Source organism: Pieris brassicae, chromosome 2, assembly GCF_905147105.1.
Source record: "Pieris brassicae chromosome 2, ilPieBrab1.1, whole genome shotgun sequence".
In the NCBI taxonomy this organism is placed as follows: Eukaryota; Metazoa; Arthropoda; class Insecta; order Lepidoptera; family Pieridae; genus Pieris; species Pieris brassicae.
In genome coordinates, this window is record NC_059666.1 from 14,167,843 (window position 1) to 14,185,719 (window position 17,877).

General features: G+C 33.9%; 2 protein-coding genes across 6 annotated transcripts; both read left to right on the forward strand.

Annotated features, from left to right (window-relative positions):
• Positions 1-287: 287 nt before the first annotated feature.
• On the forward strand, positions 288-2,106 carry LOC123720168. The gene is made up of 3 exons (XM_045676689.1): positions 288-425; positions 1,307-1,519; positions 1,718-2,106. The coding sequence occupies exons 1-3, from the start codon at positions 369-371 to the stop codon at positions 2,084-2,086; spliced, it is 639 nt and encodes a 212-aa protein (XP_045532645.1). The 5' UTR covers positions 288-368; the 3' UTR covers positions 2,087-2,106.
• Positions 2,107-2,990: 884 nt separating this feature from the next.
• Positions 2,991-16,107, forward strand: LOC123720141 (proton-coupled amino acid transporter-like protein CG1139). 5 transcript variants are annotated; one of them, XM_045676648.1, is made up of 15 exons: positions 2,991-3,152; positions 3,333-3,362; positions 3,519-3,557; positions 3,807-3,845; positions 4,579-4,745; positions 5,262-5,406; positions 6,002-6,132; positions 7,904-7,988; positions 9,267-9,417; positions 10,520-10,717; positions 11,336-11,441; positions 13,387-13,500; positions 14,111-14,210; positions 15,108-15,199; positions 15,995-16,107. In XM_045676648.1, the coding sequence occupies exons 1-15, from the start codon at positions 3,138-3,140 to the stop codon at positions 16,071-16,073; spliced, it is 1,491 nt and encodes a 496-aa protein (XP_045532604.1). In that variant the 5' UTR covers positions 2,991-3,137; the 3' UTR covers positions 16,074-16,107. The 5 variants fall into 5 exon arrangements, with proteins under 5 accessions (XP_045532604.1, XP_045532606.1, XP_045532605.1 ...); XM_045676650.1 differs by lacking the exon at positions 15,995-16,107 and adding an exon at positions 15,477-15,537; XM_045676649.1 differs by lacking the exon at positions 3,519-3,557.
• The last annotated feature ends 1,770 nt before the right edge of the window (positions 16,108-17,877 follow it).

Consider the following 17,877-nt stretch of genomic DNA (forward strand, 5'->3'; position numbering starts at 1 on the left):
TGCATACTTACTTTTTTGTAAGCAAATTGGTGGTAATCTGTTTTATGTAGTGCAGTGTGGACATTTGGTGTGTTGTGCATTAAGTCCTGGATAATTAAGCCAGCGAAGCTTCCAGAAGCTCAGAAGTTTTCCCCGCGTGTTTTAAAACCACAGCGGTGACCACAAAGCCCCTTTTGGATAGTAATCAATATATTCATTTGTAAATATTATATAAATTATATATAGATTCAAAATGTTAATTCATTTTCTTACTTCAATCATCATAAAATTAATTCGTCCATTTAATAGATTTATAATTAACTTGATTAATTCAACGGAAGCGAATATTTTCATTAAAACATTTCGAAGAGCGAAGGCAGAAGTGTAAAATGTCAAAATTTATTCAAATCAAAATGATCTTTCATTTTATTTGTTTATTTATCGCGGTGAGTATATTCCATAATACTTAATAATCCTTAATTATGAACAGCTTAAAAATATTTCGGATTTAACTAGTATGTAATTTTACTTAAATCTGCGTGTTATAATTCAATGTATTTGTTTAAAACATAAAAGATTTGTAGTATTGATAGTTCTTCCGTTCCATTCTTCTCACAACAAGGCCTCCTGGTAGTCTTTCTCTTTGCTTGTAATCGTTTTTGACGCATCTAAACTGAATGAACGTATTTTGATTTTGATATGGTCCCTATAAGATGTTTAGCTAATTACGCAATAACTTAAGACAGAAGGACCATTACGTAGAGACTTAATAAATTAACCAACTTGGTACTTATTACATGAATTTTACAACTTTTTAGAAGAATGTACGGTATGTGATGGTATTTATTTATTCACAAAGTAACGTTCGCAAAAGTTCGAAAACTATTTGAAGCCTTTATAGTTCGTTTAAAAAAGTTTCCGTGTATTTCATATAGACCAAATTCACGGACTATCTGTTAATCTGTATTCAAAATTGTTGGAAGTAGTACGTGGTATTTTTGCCATCCCTACAAGATATTTTGCTGTAACAGGTTGATATTGTAGTATTATGGTTTTATAGTTAGTATTTATTTTCAATAATTTATGTACACTTTCTGATGTGTGTAAATAACAGCACATAAACGAACAGAGGATTTATTCTTTCACCACATACATATAGTTATATTTGCATTTAAATTACTACTTCTACCTAATATAATCACTCGCTATGTATTCAATTGTACAATATAAAAAAAAACACCCGGCAGTCAAAACCCCTTCCCATAACTTCTCAATCAAAAATAAATTATCAAACTCTCAAATCTAATCAAAAACTATACGTCTATAGTTTCAGAGTATTACTTCCGTTTCCGGACGTTTAGACAGCCTTCTCGCTCGGCTCTATAATAAAGCCCAAAGCAGCCACCGGCCCCTGATTGTCATCCTGGACAACTCTTATTTAAAGAAGAGCGTTCTTCAACCAGCTCACAAGCCAATTAACCCGTTGATCACCAGTAGTGGAGAAATCAGACATGTTGAGGCGCAAGAGTTTCTAAAATTGGTAAGTTTGTTATTAGATTTTTGTATTGTTATTTCACGATATTAGTAGAATTTTGTTTGAAGAATATTTAGTTTTTAGTGTATTCATTAATCTCTCGTTAAACTATATATATAATTGTGTCTTTCATAGAACATATTAAATCTGATGCGCACTATCACATACTTTAAATAAGACCCACACATAGCAATCACTCCACAGACTGGAAGACCCAGGATGTCAACGATACCACCATCAAAGAGACCCGTCAAACACAGAAACAAGTTCCGAGCGTTAGATGATGCTCAATCACCAATTGTCAAGAGTCTTCTACGCATCTCCAACGATCTACGATGTGACGCAAAAGATGACTGCGTCGACGAATGCGAAGTAAAATTCAGCGGTGTTAAGAAAAGGAAATGTGTTTTTACATGCCAAATAACATTTGAATGTAAACAGGAATCGGATTCATGTAAGGGCGACGAATGTTATCCAAATTCTTGTCAGTCTGATAGTTGCGAACCCCAACAGGGTAGCACTAAGGGTTACGTTATGTCTTCTGAGAAAAAGTGTTATAAAGGACGATGTTAATAAAGATTTTCATTTATTAAGATTTTTATTATTATTGCTTTAAGCGAGTCTCTCTTAAGCAACTCTTTTAGCTTTAACGGATACAAAAACAGCGCACAAAACTTTTGCGCTTCGCTTTACAGCAATTGTGATCAGTGTTCATGATTGATATATATTAATTAGTGCTTTAGACGCTTAAAAGTTTCTGGCCTCCTGATCCTGAAATCTATGCTATGAAGATACCAAATAACAGTATGATTGTTTTATAATAAAACTAAGTTTCTGTATATTGTACTGGTGCCTTTATGTATATCGCGTATGTGTATTTTAAAATCAAAAGTTAATTATCGTGCTTTGACGGTAATAGTCTGTCTGTAGTTCCTAATCTTGTGAGCTCTGCAGATATTATACATACTAAGATAAATCTGGTACAAAAATAACCTGTATTCTGAAATCGCACATTTTATCAAAATGTTCGATTCCTGCGGTGAAATTGAGTTTCCACATGACGCGAAGGACATGTACTTTAGAATTAAGATTAGTAGAAATACCACTACAGTTCTCTTTCCGCATAGACTCTGCAGCCTAAGTACGAAAAGTTAGTTTTAAAGAGTTGTTTTGGAGGCAAACACGAATAAGGCAAACTTGAATATTATGTAGCAACCTCCGTACGCATAGATTATTAAACAGCTGTCACATTTTAAGATATGTCATTAAAAATTAATTTCTAGTTTACATATTTTCATCAATGTTTATAAACAACACGAATTAATATATTATATTATGGCAATTGTTTTCACTTTATGCTATTTGAATTAATAATTGTTTTTTTTTTAAATATTATGTAGCAACCTCCTTTGTTAGCATAGATTATAAAATGGCTCATCTGTCAGTTGTCACATTTAACATGTCATTGAAAGTTAATGTCTAGTTTATATATTTTTATCAATGTTTATAAACAAGACGAAATAATAATGAAGAAGTGATTTTATGCCACGATTTTGTGATATTTTCTTTAATATATATATATATAAACATTGTGAATTGATGACATGTACGACATTGCTAAGAAATGAAGAAAGACGATGTAAGTATTTATTCACGTAAGTTAAAATACACATTTGAAACGAATTCATTTTAATATGTAAAACTTTAAAGATATATTAGTACCTGCGTATTACTAACAGTTTAAATTTTAAATCGTTCAACACATTTAATCCCAGTAAAGTTGACTGATGACTGAACTTGACTTTATTGAATATTCCAGGATTCAGAACCAAACAAACCGAAATCTGAAGTAAGTCATTTTGTTTTGGATTAAAAATCTTTCAATTTATATTCATTTAAAAACATTAAAATGATTTGGTAAATCTAAAATATCTGTTATTGTTTGATTGGTGGGTACTTTTTTTTTAAAGTTCCAATTAAGTTTTAAATTTCATTTATTTAATAGGATATCCGAGGGACAAACAAAATATCACTAGTTGGATCAGTAAGTTTTAAAAAAGTATATTTTTAGATAGAACACAATTTTAATACACGAAACATATTCAGTTATTTTTCTCTAAATACGTGGTCAGTGTTCAGCATTCACACTCGGGTTATGAATGTAAAGCAAAGGACGAAACGATAACGATTTTAGTTTGATTGGTCGATGTGCGATTCTGTCGTGCAGTAGTTTGTTTTTTTTAACAATCTAAAATTTTATATTGACATTGTCGTAACATTCAAAAACTTTCAGAATGTATCTCAAGTCGTCAAGACGTCACCTGTGGAATCCGTGAGTGAATCACATTTAAACATTTTACGTAATTTTTGACGCAGTTTTACTTTAAATATGTCGCAGATTCGAAGCGATTAATTTTAGCCCAGTAATTATCACTACTGTCATTCGACCAGGGATTCGCCGACCCCCGCAGAGCCTGTGTGCGAAACCTATGGAGCGCCGCATTTTTTAAAAATCTTCATGTTTCAACGTATTTTTTTTATAATTTATTAATTTTGACAGAAAAATTTACTGAAGTTTTAATTACTTAGATTATATTTTCTTAAATAGGTAAAACCAGATCGCTTCCGCTTGCTTATTTAGCGATAGGAACGGATGTAGGTTCGGCGGTATTATCTTAAACTAAAGACAGACAAAGTCAAAGTAAATCACAAACGTAACTATTATCTTGGGAGGCGTGTACAATAAGCAAAATATATGTTTAGTTATATAAATTTGCACCTATTGTATCTACTTCCTTATTGATACTTTACTAGAAATAATATATTGTGTAAAATAATAAAAAAATCATTTCGATGGCGGCGACATTATTGTCTTAACGCCAGTGTATCATGTTTATTACATAATCTCTGTTACATTCATGATGTCAAGCTAATATTGTTGCAACAGATGTCTTCGCAAATACTTAAACGAATGACACTAAAACGCATTGATATTATCGTAAATTTTATATTGGCTCAAAAAGTCGTACAAACTAAAGACACATTATACTGTTGTCTATTTTTAGGAAGACCTTGACGATATATCATCCCTCTGCACGTTGCACGAGGAATTGTCTGAATATCTCCAGAAAGCTGAAACTAATGTGTACGGGAATGCATACGACCTGTATCCTGGAGTCGAGACCATATATTACGATTTCACGGCTGAGAGACAGAATCTTTACGCTACAAAGTAATTATAAATTGTCTTTCTTGTTTCTTTGAAACTTTATTACGGCTAAACTTTTGGAATAATTCGTTAAGTACACACAATATTCTGCCAGAACGGTATAGTTCCTTAATGTTTTCTCATAAATCATTTTCAATTTTTTTACTGTGGCCTAAGTACTAGGTTGGATTCTTGGTAGAACAATCATTATTTCAGGATGGTAGGGAAATTGGCGAATCTATTTTTTATATATAACAGGCTTACGTGCACCTGAGTGATACCACCGCCTAAAGACACACACACTTAGCCAGAATCGTGTCTGTGATTGGTCTAAAGATGCAAAAAACTTACCAATAACAATCAAACGAAACGCGCCATCGTGTTGTCTTGAGTTTTACGTTCATCATTTTATTTATTTCTCTCTAGTCTTAGCAAAAAAGCAGATACAAAAAAAAATATCCGTACTCAATTTTTTTGTTGCTGTAAATGTGACATTGATATAACCATCCTTATATAACTCCAAGTACACTGCGTTTTCAGTCTAGTGGAATCAACAGCACATTACGTAAAAGGCTGCCTTGGCGCTGGATTGTTGGGAATTCATGAGGGCTACATGTATGGAGGGTTGTGGGCTTCCCTCGGCGCCACAGTTATACTTGGATTTCTTGTGCCCTATTGTACATATGTTAGTGTTTATTTAAAACCGCCTCTTATAACAATTAAAAGTATATTATTTTTATATGAATAACGCACGATTTATAAAAATGGTTAAAGGACTGGCTTCTGACGACACTTTACGCAGAGTTGGAGATGATACTGAGACCTAACATGTCAGTAATTCGCTGACATGTATCCACACAATCACACGTGTTACGCGTCTCGTAATGCTTTTTGTGAAAAATAATTGGGATATGTTGATGAAATGAACAGTTTTAACAAAGTTTCAAAAGTGTAATTGAAAAAAAATATTAACTTTGTTTTTGAAGAGATGGCAATCCTGCCAAAGGAATTTTTCACTGAAAAGTGTTTCCAAGTCTTACATTGTAATGCATTTTTATAATTTATTTTTATTTGAATGATGGTAAGGAAGGAAAGGAAGGTAGATGCATCTGTCTATTTACCGGATTTAACCGGAGATACGAAAATAATTTAAAAATACTTTTGATTTTTTTTTCGATATCCATGTATGGACAGTGTATTGTAGATGACAACGCGTAGACCGACTGCTAGGCAATAAAACACAAAATTTAGATATTATTTAAATAGGACCTACATTTCAGATGTTGATCAGATCAGCGCAGAGCATGTACGGTCGACTGCGGGTGCCGAGGCTGTCATACGCAGACCTCGCAGAGGCTGCAGTCGCCACTGGCCCATTGATATTCTTCCGGCGACACAGTAAGGCGTGCAGGTGATCGTAGTTTACTCACTCGTAGTTGTGCAATGCTTATTCCAATTGTATTTTTCGAGCTATTATAATATAAATGACAACTAAATATTTGATAAGCCATTGTTTTTGTATCAGGTTAGTTGAACTAGGTAGGTTTCTTCTTAGGCTTTGCAGATCCTATGTTCTAGAGAAACGATCATTGAAGACATATAAAGAAATGAGTAGTGAAACAATTTTATCCAAGTGGCTTCAACGTGATGCCCTCACCTGAGGTCGTAGATGCAACCCGCGCACTTTCTATATGCGCATTCAACACTCGCTTGTTCGGTAAAGAAAAACATCGTGACGCAACAGAGATTCACATCGTCGACGGCATTTGTCAGGCACAAAAGGCTGACTTGCCTATTAGAAAAAAAATCCACGAAACAGAAATTTCAGTCCTTAAAACTTGTAGTGCTACTGGTTTTGGATTTGTTAAGCAGACATATATGTTCTACTGCTTTCCCTCAGAAACTCTTAAAAAACCTAACAAACTAACTTTACTTCCAGAATTACTTTTAATAGCGTTACGGATTTATATTAAAAATTTACTTTAAACCCAATGAGAATTGTACAAACTGTTTTTATTACTGAATGTTCGTAAACTGTGTAGCTGTTGTGCATTATTCAACGTGTGTAGTAGAAATTGAACCATCTGCACTTTCTGCTCGTGTTTATAAGGAGTCGGGGCTGTTATGACGATAAAACGAATGGCTATGCATGCCAGTACAGTTTCGGTCATAAAGACTCGCACTTATAGATTAAATAAAGTTCCTCACTCAGTTAGAAGTGATCTCTACGAGTTAACTCATTTTGCCTTAGTGTAGATATACTTTCAATTACGATACCGACAGCGATACTGACGTTTGCTATGCAACTTGGATATAAAAAATAAACCTGTGGCGCTACAATCTTTTTAGGTCTCAGATTTTGTAGCTGTTTACTATAACTGTGCCTGACAGTCGCCGTCGACTTTTTTGATCAAAGGCATGTAAACGATGTTTTCCTTCGCGGTTGTTAGATGCGCACATGAAAAGAAAGTCCATTGGTGCAAAGCCGGCGATCGAACGTACGACTTCAGAGTTGAAAGTCGCACACTAATGCCAACATCTTGGATATTTTTCTGTCAATATCCATAACACTGGTATAACCAGGCTGGCAAGACTCTCGCGATTCCTCTAGCATTTAGAGTGTCCATAGGCGGCGGTATCACTAAACATCATGTGAGCCTCCTGCCCGTTTCAATTTAAAAAAAAGTAATCGCGCAGTACAAAAATGTTGATATCGTGTTCGCCATAGTGCTATTGAAGTTCATTTTCTAATGGGTCAGTGTTATCAAATATGTCAATGTTCATAAAGAAATTTAAATGCTAGATTTAAGGTTGAAAATCTTGAATTCGGACAAAGTACTAGTGCAAGAGACTATTATATTTATATTATATGTTTACCATTGAACTCGAGATTATATTAGAATGTATTGATGAATAATAAATTAATAATTGTATAGAGAATATACTACTAAGACTGTAGTACATTTTTAGTTGTTACATTTTAAAGGAGGCGAAGTAATACAGGACCTCATGTGGCATAATTTAGAACTAAAAATTTGCGTAAAGGTTGCGTTCCAAAATACATATTCTAAAAATGTTGCATGAAATATTAATTAACATTTTATCAATAAATATTTTCTTAAAATACTTGACCTAATTGTTAGTATTTGGTATTAATTAAAAATTAATTGCGATTGTTGCAGGTACTTCGTAGAATTGTTACTGTTTATTGAGTTCAATGGGACATGCTGTATATTCGAGATAATGATTGCGAACACTCTCAAACAGGTTGGGGCCCAATTTTTATTTGACATAATTTTTTGCCCCATATTTTTTAATACTAGGCGTTGGTTGATGTTTATAGATAATGGGAAACATAGGATAGAAATATATTGTATTAATATTAGCTTATATGGAACGTAACGCCCATGATGTCTTAGTAAAGACCCAAATATAAAATTATATAAATATCAAGAAATTAACAAATGAAATTACTAAAAAAAACACGAAATTTATCACACAATTTCTATTAATTGACAAACAACAGATAACCACAAATTTAACAACAATAACTATAAGTAACGTCTATATCTAGTGCGAGCATCAAAGAAGTCAGCCTGACCATGTTTTTTTTTTAATGGAATCTGGCTATTGGCCTTAAGGGCCTTTACAGCTCAGCTCGGGCTGTTTTGGCGAGCGTAACTCAGCCTGAGCAGCTCGACCATACCGCGTGCCGTGCTTTTATAGACTGAAAACCAGTTTAGTCCAATATACCCCACTCCTACACTTCACTTGAGTTTTTACAGCTATAATATTATATAATTTAGTACCAAAAAGATCTGCTCTCTCGGGGGAATTCCCTTCTATTTCTGTAATAACACAAACTATGTGATATTGATAAACATTCTGTAGACTTCCATGATACTGAAAACATTATAAACAAAAACTCATATAAAACATTAACAATAAGTAATAAAATTAAAAATTTGTATACCCTACGGGTACCTCCTGCCTCCTCCAAGTAATTCCTCAATTTCCTATTTTTGCTATCTCCAGCCTATAGATTTCAACTTTAATTTTAATTCAATATCACATTCTTCTGAATTTATCACGGAGAGTGTTCAGACGATTTGTTCGGATCTGCAGCTAAGTTTTATCATAGGCCGTAGAGGCAGAATACGTATCACCTCACCGTCCGTCGTTTCACAGCTGATAGTTTTCTAAGGCAGTTTTTGCCGCGCACCAGTCCCTACTGTTCACTATTTCCGAACCAATTCGACTTAAAATCTATTCGGTTCCTTTAAAAAAACGTACGAATCTTTAAATGGCCAGCAGCACACTCGCGTTGGGCGTCCCTCTGGCGTTGAGAGTGTCCATGGGCCTCGATATCACTCGGTTAGGTTAGCCTCCTGTCCGCTTACAAAATTACAAAAATATCTATACAACTTTGTTAGATACGGGTAATGACGAAACATTAAATGATTGGTTGACACAGAAGGCTGAACTGTCTTGAAATTACATAAATAAATCGATAATAAATCAATAAAATAAAGCTTTATTTTTAAGGTTTTGGAGATTATATCACAGACTGTGAAAGATTGGAATTTGGATATAAGCATTTACATAATTATGACAACAATACCTCTAATACTGCTCTGCTTGATACGAAGTTTGAAGTACTTGGCACCTTTTTCTCTTGTTGCAGACCTGTTTATAGGTAAACTTTCGGTTTAAAAAAAACCAGTTGCGCTGGGTCTGAGCCTCAGATTATTGTATCTGTTCCGTGATCATTTGCCTTTTTCTAATAAACAAATAGGTGAACAGCCTTCTGTGCCAGACACGTCGTCGCGTTTTTGGGTCATGATGATTCGCGTTCTGAAGCCATTTGATCAACTTGCCCCACTTACCATGCGTGTTAGCCTCAGAATTATTAACGCAGGTATGCCACAAATTTTCTTGGCCGGCGGCTAAAATTGGTACTACCGTCGCCATTTTGAAATGTCAGAGAGATATTGTTAATTCTTTGTAATTTCTTGGTGCGTACGATAAATATTTTTACTGGAATAGATGGAATCAGTACTAAAGTGTATAATCAATTATATCTCTGAATATTTCTCGATTTTCTATATAAAGCTGCTGCGTAAAGGTGAATTTCCGGATTCCTTTAAGAAAGCTAAAGTTACTCCTATCTATAAATCGAACCCAAAATCCCCGGTAATTACAGACCAACCTTGACTTGAGACTTGATACTTAATTTTTTCCCTTATAATAATTAATTTTTATTTACTGGCAATACTAATCCACGACAACGACGTTCTTACCGGCCAAGAAAAGTTTATGGCGCTGATACAATGGTAATAAAACTTAATTATAAATTGGAAAGCTTGGCATTTTCGTTGATGCCCAATAAAGTTTTCTTTTCTTGAGATAAGCATTTTAAACGCTAAAGTCTTCTTATCACTCATACTCTGTAACCTCAAATAGCGATACCGATCCCGATGTTTCTGTATATCAACATTCGTAGCGCCAATGTCGCAACTTGGATCGTGCGGATCAAAGACTCAGTATTGAGGTAGTATTGTTGTCGGTATTTCTATTGGAAGTTACATAGTGAAGCAGGGCTCAGATTTCATTATTTGTTTCAACGGGTTTTGTTATATCTAAATGAGCTTTTTATGCCTGACACAAGCTGTCTATTGGGTCATAGAGGCTTTGCTACGGTTTCCAATACTTATATTTATAAAACCTATGTATTCGAGACGAGAGTCGTTCGCTTAGCCTTTATCTAACATTGCTTTTGCATAAGGTTTTACTTACAGCTACATGCGTTATCACGAGTATGTACTACAGTATATCTGTGGCTGCGTCGCTAAGCAACGTTCCTGCATGGAAGAGTGTACATGGCTTCCTACGTTTCTGCGGTGTCTGCATTTATAGCATTGACGGCATCGGTGTATCATTACCAATTGAGAATAATATGAGACGACCGCAATACTTCAACGTTGTGTTACAATGCGGTAAGCACTACTTGAAGCTTGAAGTGGAGTGAAGTGGATTTGTTGTGTAAATGATAATCAATTAGTGAATCTGTTTTTTGATAGCTACGACTTGGGTTTCGTATGGAAGTCGCAGTCACTTTTACAAGGCTGGACATTTTAAAAATATTTCTGGAATAAATATGTCCTATGAGTTGTTACTCAGGGCGAATGTAGCATTAGAATGGTGAAAAAATTTGTGAAGTCAGTTCAGTATGTTTTGAGTTCATTTGTTCCTCAAATACAAATATTTCGTCCTTATAACATTATTTACTGCAGAATATGATATAATTGATTTAAGTCATATAAATTATTAATCTGTAGCCATAGAATGAATGTGATAAGTCATACTGAGCAACAATGTATTGTATACATCTTTGACCACAGATTTAATAAACTTGGCTTTATTTAAATAGTTACACGTATATATGTCGTAATTTAAACTAGGTCAAAATTCTAGTATTTCTATACTATAACGTATACTGTTTTAATAAGGTTGGCAAACCTTGATTTAATTTAGACAGGTTTTCATAAGTCAGGATCATCTTTATACCTAAAATATAAATACTCAAAAATTTACTGTAATTTCACGTTTGACAGGGACGGCGATTGTGGTACCCCTCGTAGCTATGGTGGGGTTCTTCGGCTACTGGGCGTGGGGTGAACAGTGTCGGACACCCATCACCATACATATGCCTCCAGAGAAGTGAGATTGTGTTCTAATTTTCCCTTGTAATGCCATACTCCTGATATACCGAGGTCAAATTTACCTAAGTATTAAAAATCCAGGGTTTAAGTGATTAAGGAGTCTTGTGTTGTCTTTAAACAGTTGACAATCGAACAAGAGGTTTATCTGATGTTAAGTTGCACCTCCGCCTATGGACACTCATTGCCGGTAGGTTCGCATGTGCGTTTTCGGTTTTTTTTTATTTATTTATTTACACTTCGTTACACTACAAAATAAAAATAAAAATTAACATAATTAAATCAAAAGGAGGGCAACTGGCGGCCTTATCGCTTACGAGCGATCTCTTCCAGGCAACCACTGTGAGTAAAGAAAAAAATAAATGTATTAAATAAGATAGGCAAGTAGTGCAAAATACATGTAATACACAGTTATTAAACAAAACTAAACAGGAATAAAATATTAAAGATACATTAAAGAGTAAAAAGACACATAAATCACGATAATTTAAGATAAGTCTCACGTCAGTTAGTAGTTAGTAAGAAAGTAGAGAAGTTTTTAATTGGTACGCTCTGATTTTGAACCCTAAATTGGTTTGGAAATTAATTTATATTCTTACATTTTGATTTGTTAAATACAAATAATATATCACCGGTAATATGAATGTTATTACAATTTTTAAAAAATCCTAGTTAACGCTTTTTCGTGATTAATAAAATTTAATACAATTCTACGGGTTATAGTTATTCTAGCTATTGAATAAAGTAATGAACCATACATTTCAAAATTAATAGCTATTTATGACCACTGAACCAAAGGATTATTTTATGATACACATTAGTTATTATTAACACATTATTTTAATTTACCATAGTATGTACCTCAAACAGTGGTCCGAAATAAATTGTAAAGTGAAACAGCGCATTTAATAATAATAATTATTTATTTGTATGAATATGGTACAAAATTTTTATGGTGGTACAATCTAAACTTTATATAAAAAGCATTTTTTTTCATTTCGTCTAAAAGGCAAGAACTTTACATAGAAGACATATCTTTATAGTCAAAGGCGCGTTGTGATTGGTTGTGATGTCAACAGCGTTTCTTGTCAAATACGCGTTAACACTTTTAGATAATTTGTCCAATCACAGTTCAACGTACGGTTTCGTCTTTCATCTAACATTATATGTATAGACAATAAAACAATAATACTTAACATGTAGCCAGAGATATACGTAAACAAAAAGCTTCAAACATTTAAGAAATTTATAAAAACATTAAATACGTAATACCTGCTAGTGTGAACGTGAAGGTGTGTTAGTGTGGTGTGCTCATGATGCAGGGGATTTAGTGCTATGGATTTTCTTAATACTGCTTTTAAGCATATTCCGTGATAGCTGAAACAAGTCAAGGCTTAAATAGTGGTCGTTGTATGTCCGGGCTGCGCGATACAAAACTGAGTTTTTGCATAGTTGGTATTGATGTGAGGAACGTGAAACGAAGCACGATTACGAGACAGGCAATTTTCCTTGAAATAAATATCATTTTACATTTTGTCCCTGGTAACAAAAATAAGGTGTGTGTACCTATGAACACACATTAGAAGTTATCGCATAGTTACTTAATTGGCGTAACAAGATAAAAATCTTTTCAAAGATTTTATTCTACGTTTGTAGAAAAATCGACACTAACAAAAGAAAAAACTACAATGTTGACTCCAGCTAACTTCAGGGTGTCGGTTTTTTGCGACGCTGTATGCACGCGTCGTAAAAATTTACTCTCATCATTTTTCCCTAGCGCGCCAAAAGAAGCATAACTTAAAAGGCTACCTTGTAGTGAATAATAAGTGAATGTTGGTCCATACGCTGCAATTGCATTCTGTAAACTACAGTAGTTCAACTAATTACCGTACAATTTGGGTCCCCATTGGAGCGTAGCATCTGGCCCATTATAAACTGTTTTGCAGTATACCAATTATCATGCAGTTTCTGCTCACCGCATCTCTCGGGGTCACATTCGCTGTACATTTCTGGGTACCCTTCAGGGTTATATGGCACTACATTAGTAGACAATGTAAAAGGTTTGTATTGTTTTAATTACGATGATTTTCAGATTAGGGAATTAGTAAGGATACATTACAAACAGTGTAACGCAGCTGCAAAAGTCTGGATAAGTTAACAACTGGTTAATTGGTCCAGTTGGCAGTTTTATTTTTTTAAAAGAACTGGACAGACGTTTGGCCACAATCCCAACTAATGTTAAGTAAGATGTGGCCTTTGGAGGGGACGCCTGTCCAGGAGATTCCTGTTTAACCGCCGCTTTCATGAACCGTCTTTGAACCGTTCTTCTTTATTCTACTTCTTCATTCTTATTTGAGACTAGTACGTTTATGAATTGGCCCATAATCTTATACGTATCTTCAAGGACGCACCCTGGGAATTTGTAAAACAGAAGACGAAAGGCATTCGTTTATTAAGATTGGTCAAGCAGAAAGATCCATCATTGATTGTGCTGGAGAAGTTAACCAATCAAAATCTAATTAAACGCGCCATCGTACATGTTTAATATTTTTTTAGGAAAAAACGAAACCTGGCCAAATCACACATTTTAAAGAGAATTAATTATTACTGTGCTCTATTTCACTCAACCATTTTTTTTCTTTAGCTTTTGATATTTTGTTTACCTTCTAGGCGAAAGAATATTTGGGAACGTATATTCCGAGGTGTTCATGTCATGCTACTATCATGTCTAGCAATCGCCTTCCCGAATCTTAGCAAATGGATGAGTTTCGTAAGTTGTTGATATAATAAATATAATTATTATTTTAAATATATTTTTTTTATTATATAAGAATAAGTACGCTCTTTTCTTGAAGGACCTTAAGTTGAATTGGAAATACTTCAGTGGGCAGCTGATATTTAATTTAATTAATAACAAAAGACGTTCGACGTCGCTTACTGCTAGTACCTATTGCGACCGCTAGTATAGTTACGAATGTACTGACTTTTTTACAATCGTGCAGAAGGTATATTACTAATAAATTATTTTGTATAAAAAACCATATAATTAAGCATTTGGACTTTCATTTATCAAACTAAACAACAAACATCCTTAATGGATATATGGGATGAAATTAAATGGGATAGGAATCCCAGCACGCATTGCTGTATCAGTGTCTCGGGGTGGACTGCGGTACGCGCTGAGGCGCGCCGGCCCGTAATAACAATTAGTTATGCAAAACATTAAATTAATGTAATTTTATCAATTTTTTTTTTGAAATGGATTACTTGGCTGGCGATAAAATATATCGTGTAAATTTTAAAATCACGTTCTATATACATTTTCGTCATAAAATGAATTCTAAGTGTAAAAAATTGGCTATGTTTGGATTTTTTTTCTATCGAGCGAAGTTATTTAAATCGTGTATTGATCTTTAAAAATGGATACATAAACTCCACCATAATTTCTTTCCATTGGCCATACTTAAAGAAATGATGACAAAACTGGAAAGAAACGATGTACTTTTTTGGAGTTGTGCGACCGTATAGGCCCTTAATGAGTTATCTGCAAATGGAAATGTTACATTATATTTATTTATTTTAACATTCGGAGAACATTACACCACTTGATTATCAATTATCCATGTCAATTCTAGTTAATAATGTCTAATTTCTATTTTGGTTTCAGCTGGGAAACTTCTTCATGGGGTTGGTGGTGTTCATTTTGCCTGCGTTCATAGACAGTATGGTGTCGTGGAATCAACCACTTGTTCACACGCGGTAGGCATTAAAACAGCAAAATAATTCCCAAATTATATGTTTAAACAATAGCAAAATTTATTATAATTGTGTTATTATAAATAATGTAAATTTAAAAACTTTTTACAATGACAAACAAAATTACTATGAAATGAATGTACCTCAATTTCACATGAGGCAAAAATTCTCAAATTTAAATAAAAATATGTAAGTATGACGTCTACTAGCTATCCAATAAGGCACGGTACAAACACATTTATGGATCAGTCACTTTGTGTGATTTTTTTTAATGTAACAGGATGCAAACGGGCAGGAGGCTCATCTGATGTTAAGCGATACCGCCGCCCATGGACACTCACATTGCCAGGAGGGTTGCAAGTGCGTTGCCAGCCTTTTAACAAAAGGTACTCTCTTTTGAAAGACCCTAAGTCGAATTCTAAAATACTTCAGTAGGCCGCCGGTTCCACGTAATGGTGGTACGCGGCAAAACTTGCTTTAAGAGACGCTCTGTTGTCGACGGACATCGAGGTAATACGTATGGTATATTGTATTCTGCCTTGACATCCGATGCGGAAACTCAGCTGTAAGTATTAGTCCACACAACTCCTGAGAGAAGATGCAGAGAGATCCCATACCCTACGCAACGCCAAGGGATCAAGCCGCTCTGAAAGTGACTTGTCGTTGACGATTCGATTCAATCTTTGTTGAATACGGAAATTGAAAATAATGATAATATTAACTCGTTGTTGATGATTGTATTTTCAATGGGCTTTCTCTTATACATTATATCATTTATATAAATTTACTTTGTTTCAGACTAAGATTGCTCAAAAACTTATTAATTATGTCCCTTGGAGTAACTTTATGTGGTGGTGCAATTTATTCTTATGATTAAGATTTTAATGTAAATAAATGTTTACTTAACAAAATTTGTTTTACTGACATCTATCAGCACAATGCTAAACTAATTCTGACATGCCATCTATCTGCCATCTGCCATCTATACGCTAAATATTAAACTAATATCACATTATTTTTACTGAAACTCCGTACTATTTACCTAGATGGCATCTAAATTCTAAAGAATAAACCTTAATATTGTAGAAAAATAAACTATAATTGTAAACAGAAACATTATTAAAATGCTTTCGAAAACTTAATTTTACTGATTTTCGCTTCTAGCAAATAATTTCTATAGTTATTGCGCGGTGCTAGGCAGCACGTGGCCAAGTTGGCGGGCTGAAGGGTTTAGCATAGGGCATTAGCCTTACACACAATTAATTATTAAGGAAATAGATCTTATCCCCAAGATAGGAGGGCAAAACTTGTGAAATGTTTACCATTAATAGTAATATATTAAGATATTTCTGCGATATGTTATATTTTCTGCGCATTCAAATTCCTAACCGGATTGTTTAGCTAGATTGTTTTATTTTAATTATATAAGTTTTAAACATTTGTTTTTTTAAACCTTCGGCTGTGCCCTTCGTAATAAGCTTATAAACAATTTGTGATAGCAATAAATTGTTGTTGTACAAGCTGGTAATCGTAAGCAGCAACGATTAATAGTTTACCACAAACTTGGAAGTCTAATTTGTTCGAGAAAACATAATATAGTGATGATTACGGTGAAACTACCTAGGGGTAATTTAATGAGTAGGTGTAGTCTTTATCATTATAGTCACCTAAAAAGGTAACGAGAGATCAACCATATCTGAAATAACTATGACAACGATTCAGGATGACTATGACACCCACAAAATTGATGAAGATTTAAAAAAAAATACTACGTCTTTAAAAACCACTGAATCTAATATTTCAAAACATAAACAAACTACTAGCAGGTTATATTTAAGTCACAAATATTAATGACATTTATTTAAAATCAGCGGACAGATTTTGGTGCGATATATCTAATCAACTTGAAAATATTGTCGATGACATCAATGTGTTTATGACATTTATACAAAAATCTTTAGTGTCATTCAGCATAATCAAAAATTTTAACGGTTCCAAATTACTACCTTGTGTTACGCTTGATCTCCTAAAGTAAACCTCTAACCTAAACCTATCATATTCCAAGTATTGATGTCGATCTTTCATAAAACTTTCCATAAAATTGAAAGTGTGGAATGAATCTTACTTATCCTACAATAGCACGTCATTGTCAACGAAATCAAATGCTTTTTTATATCGATATAGGCAGCACTGTCCACTACTGAGCTAATATTGACCATGTCCAAGAGGTTGATAGTGGTATTCGTAGACCGAAACCCTCTTGATTAACCACTGGGTCTACACACAAAGTAAAATGAAAAAAAAATACTGTCCGGTATTGATAATAAGAGATATATTACAGAGGACAGAATTAAATTAAATATATATAATTATGAGTACTAAGTAATTGCCTTTTATTTCATTTATAACCTTTTGGTGTATAGCTGCTGTGTAAGTTTAAAGTTTAAAATGATCAAACCACTGAGAACGTTGCTTCATCATCCTCTCTATCTTGTTATACTCCACCGCAATAGAAACACACGAGTCTGTCGTCGTCAAAACCCATACACCTACAACCTTTACAACCTCCGTTTCCATATAGAGACATCAAATTCACTGAACCCAACATACCCATGCATACCTAGAACCCCCTTGTCTTCATACAAAAAAAATATCAATATTCGATGCCACGATCCCAGTAT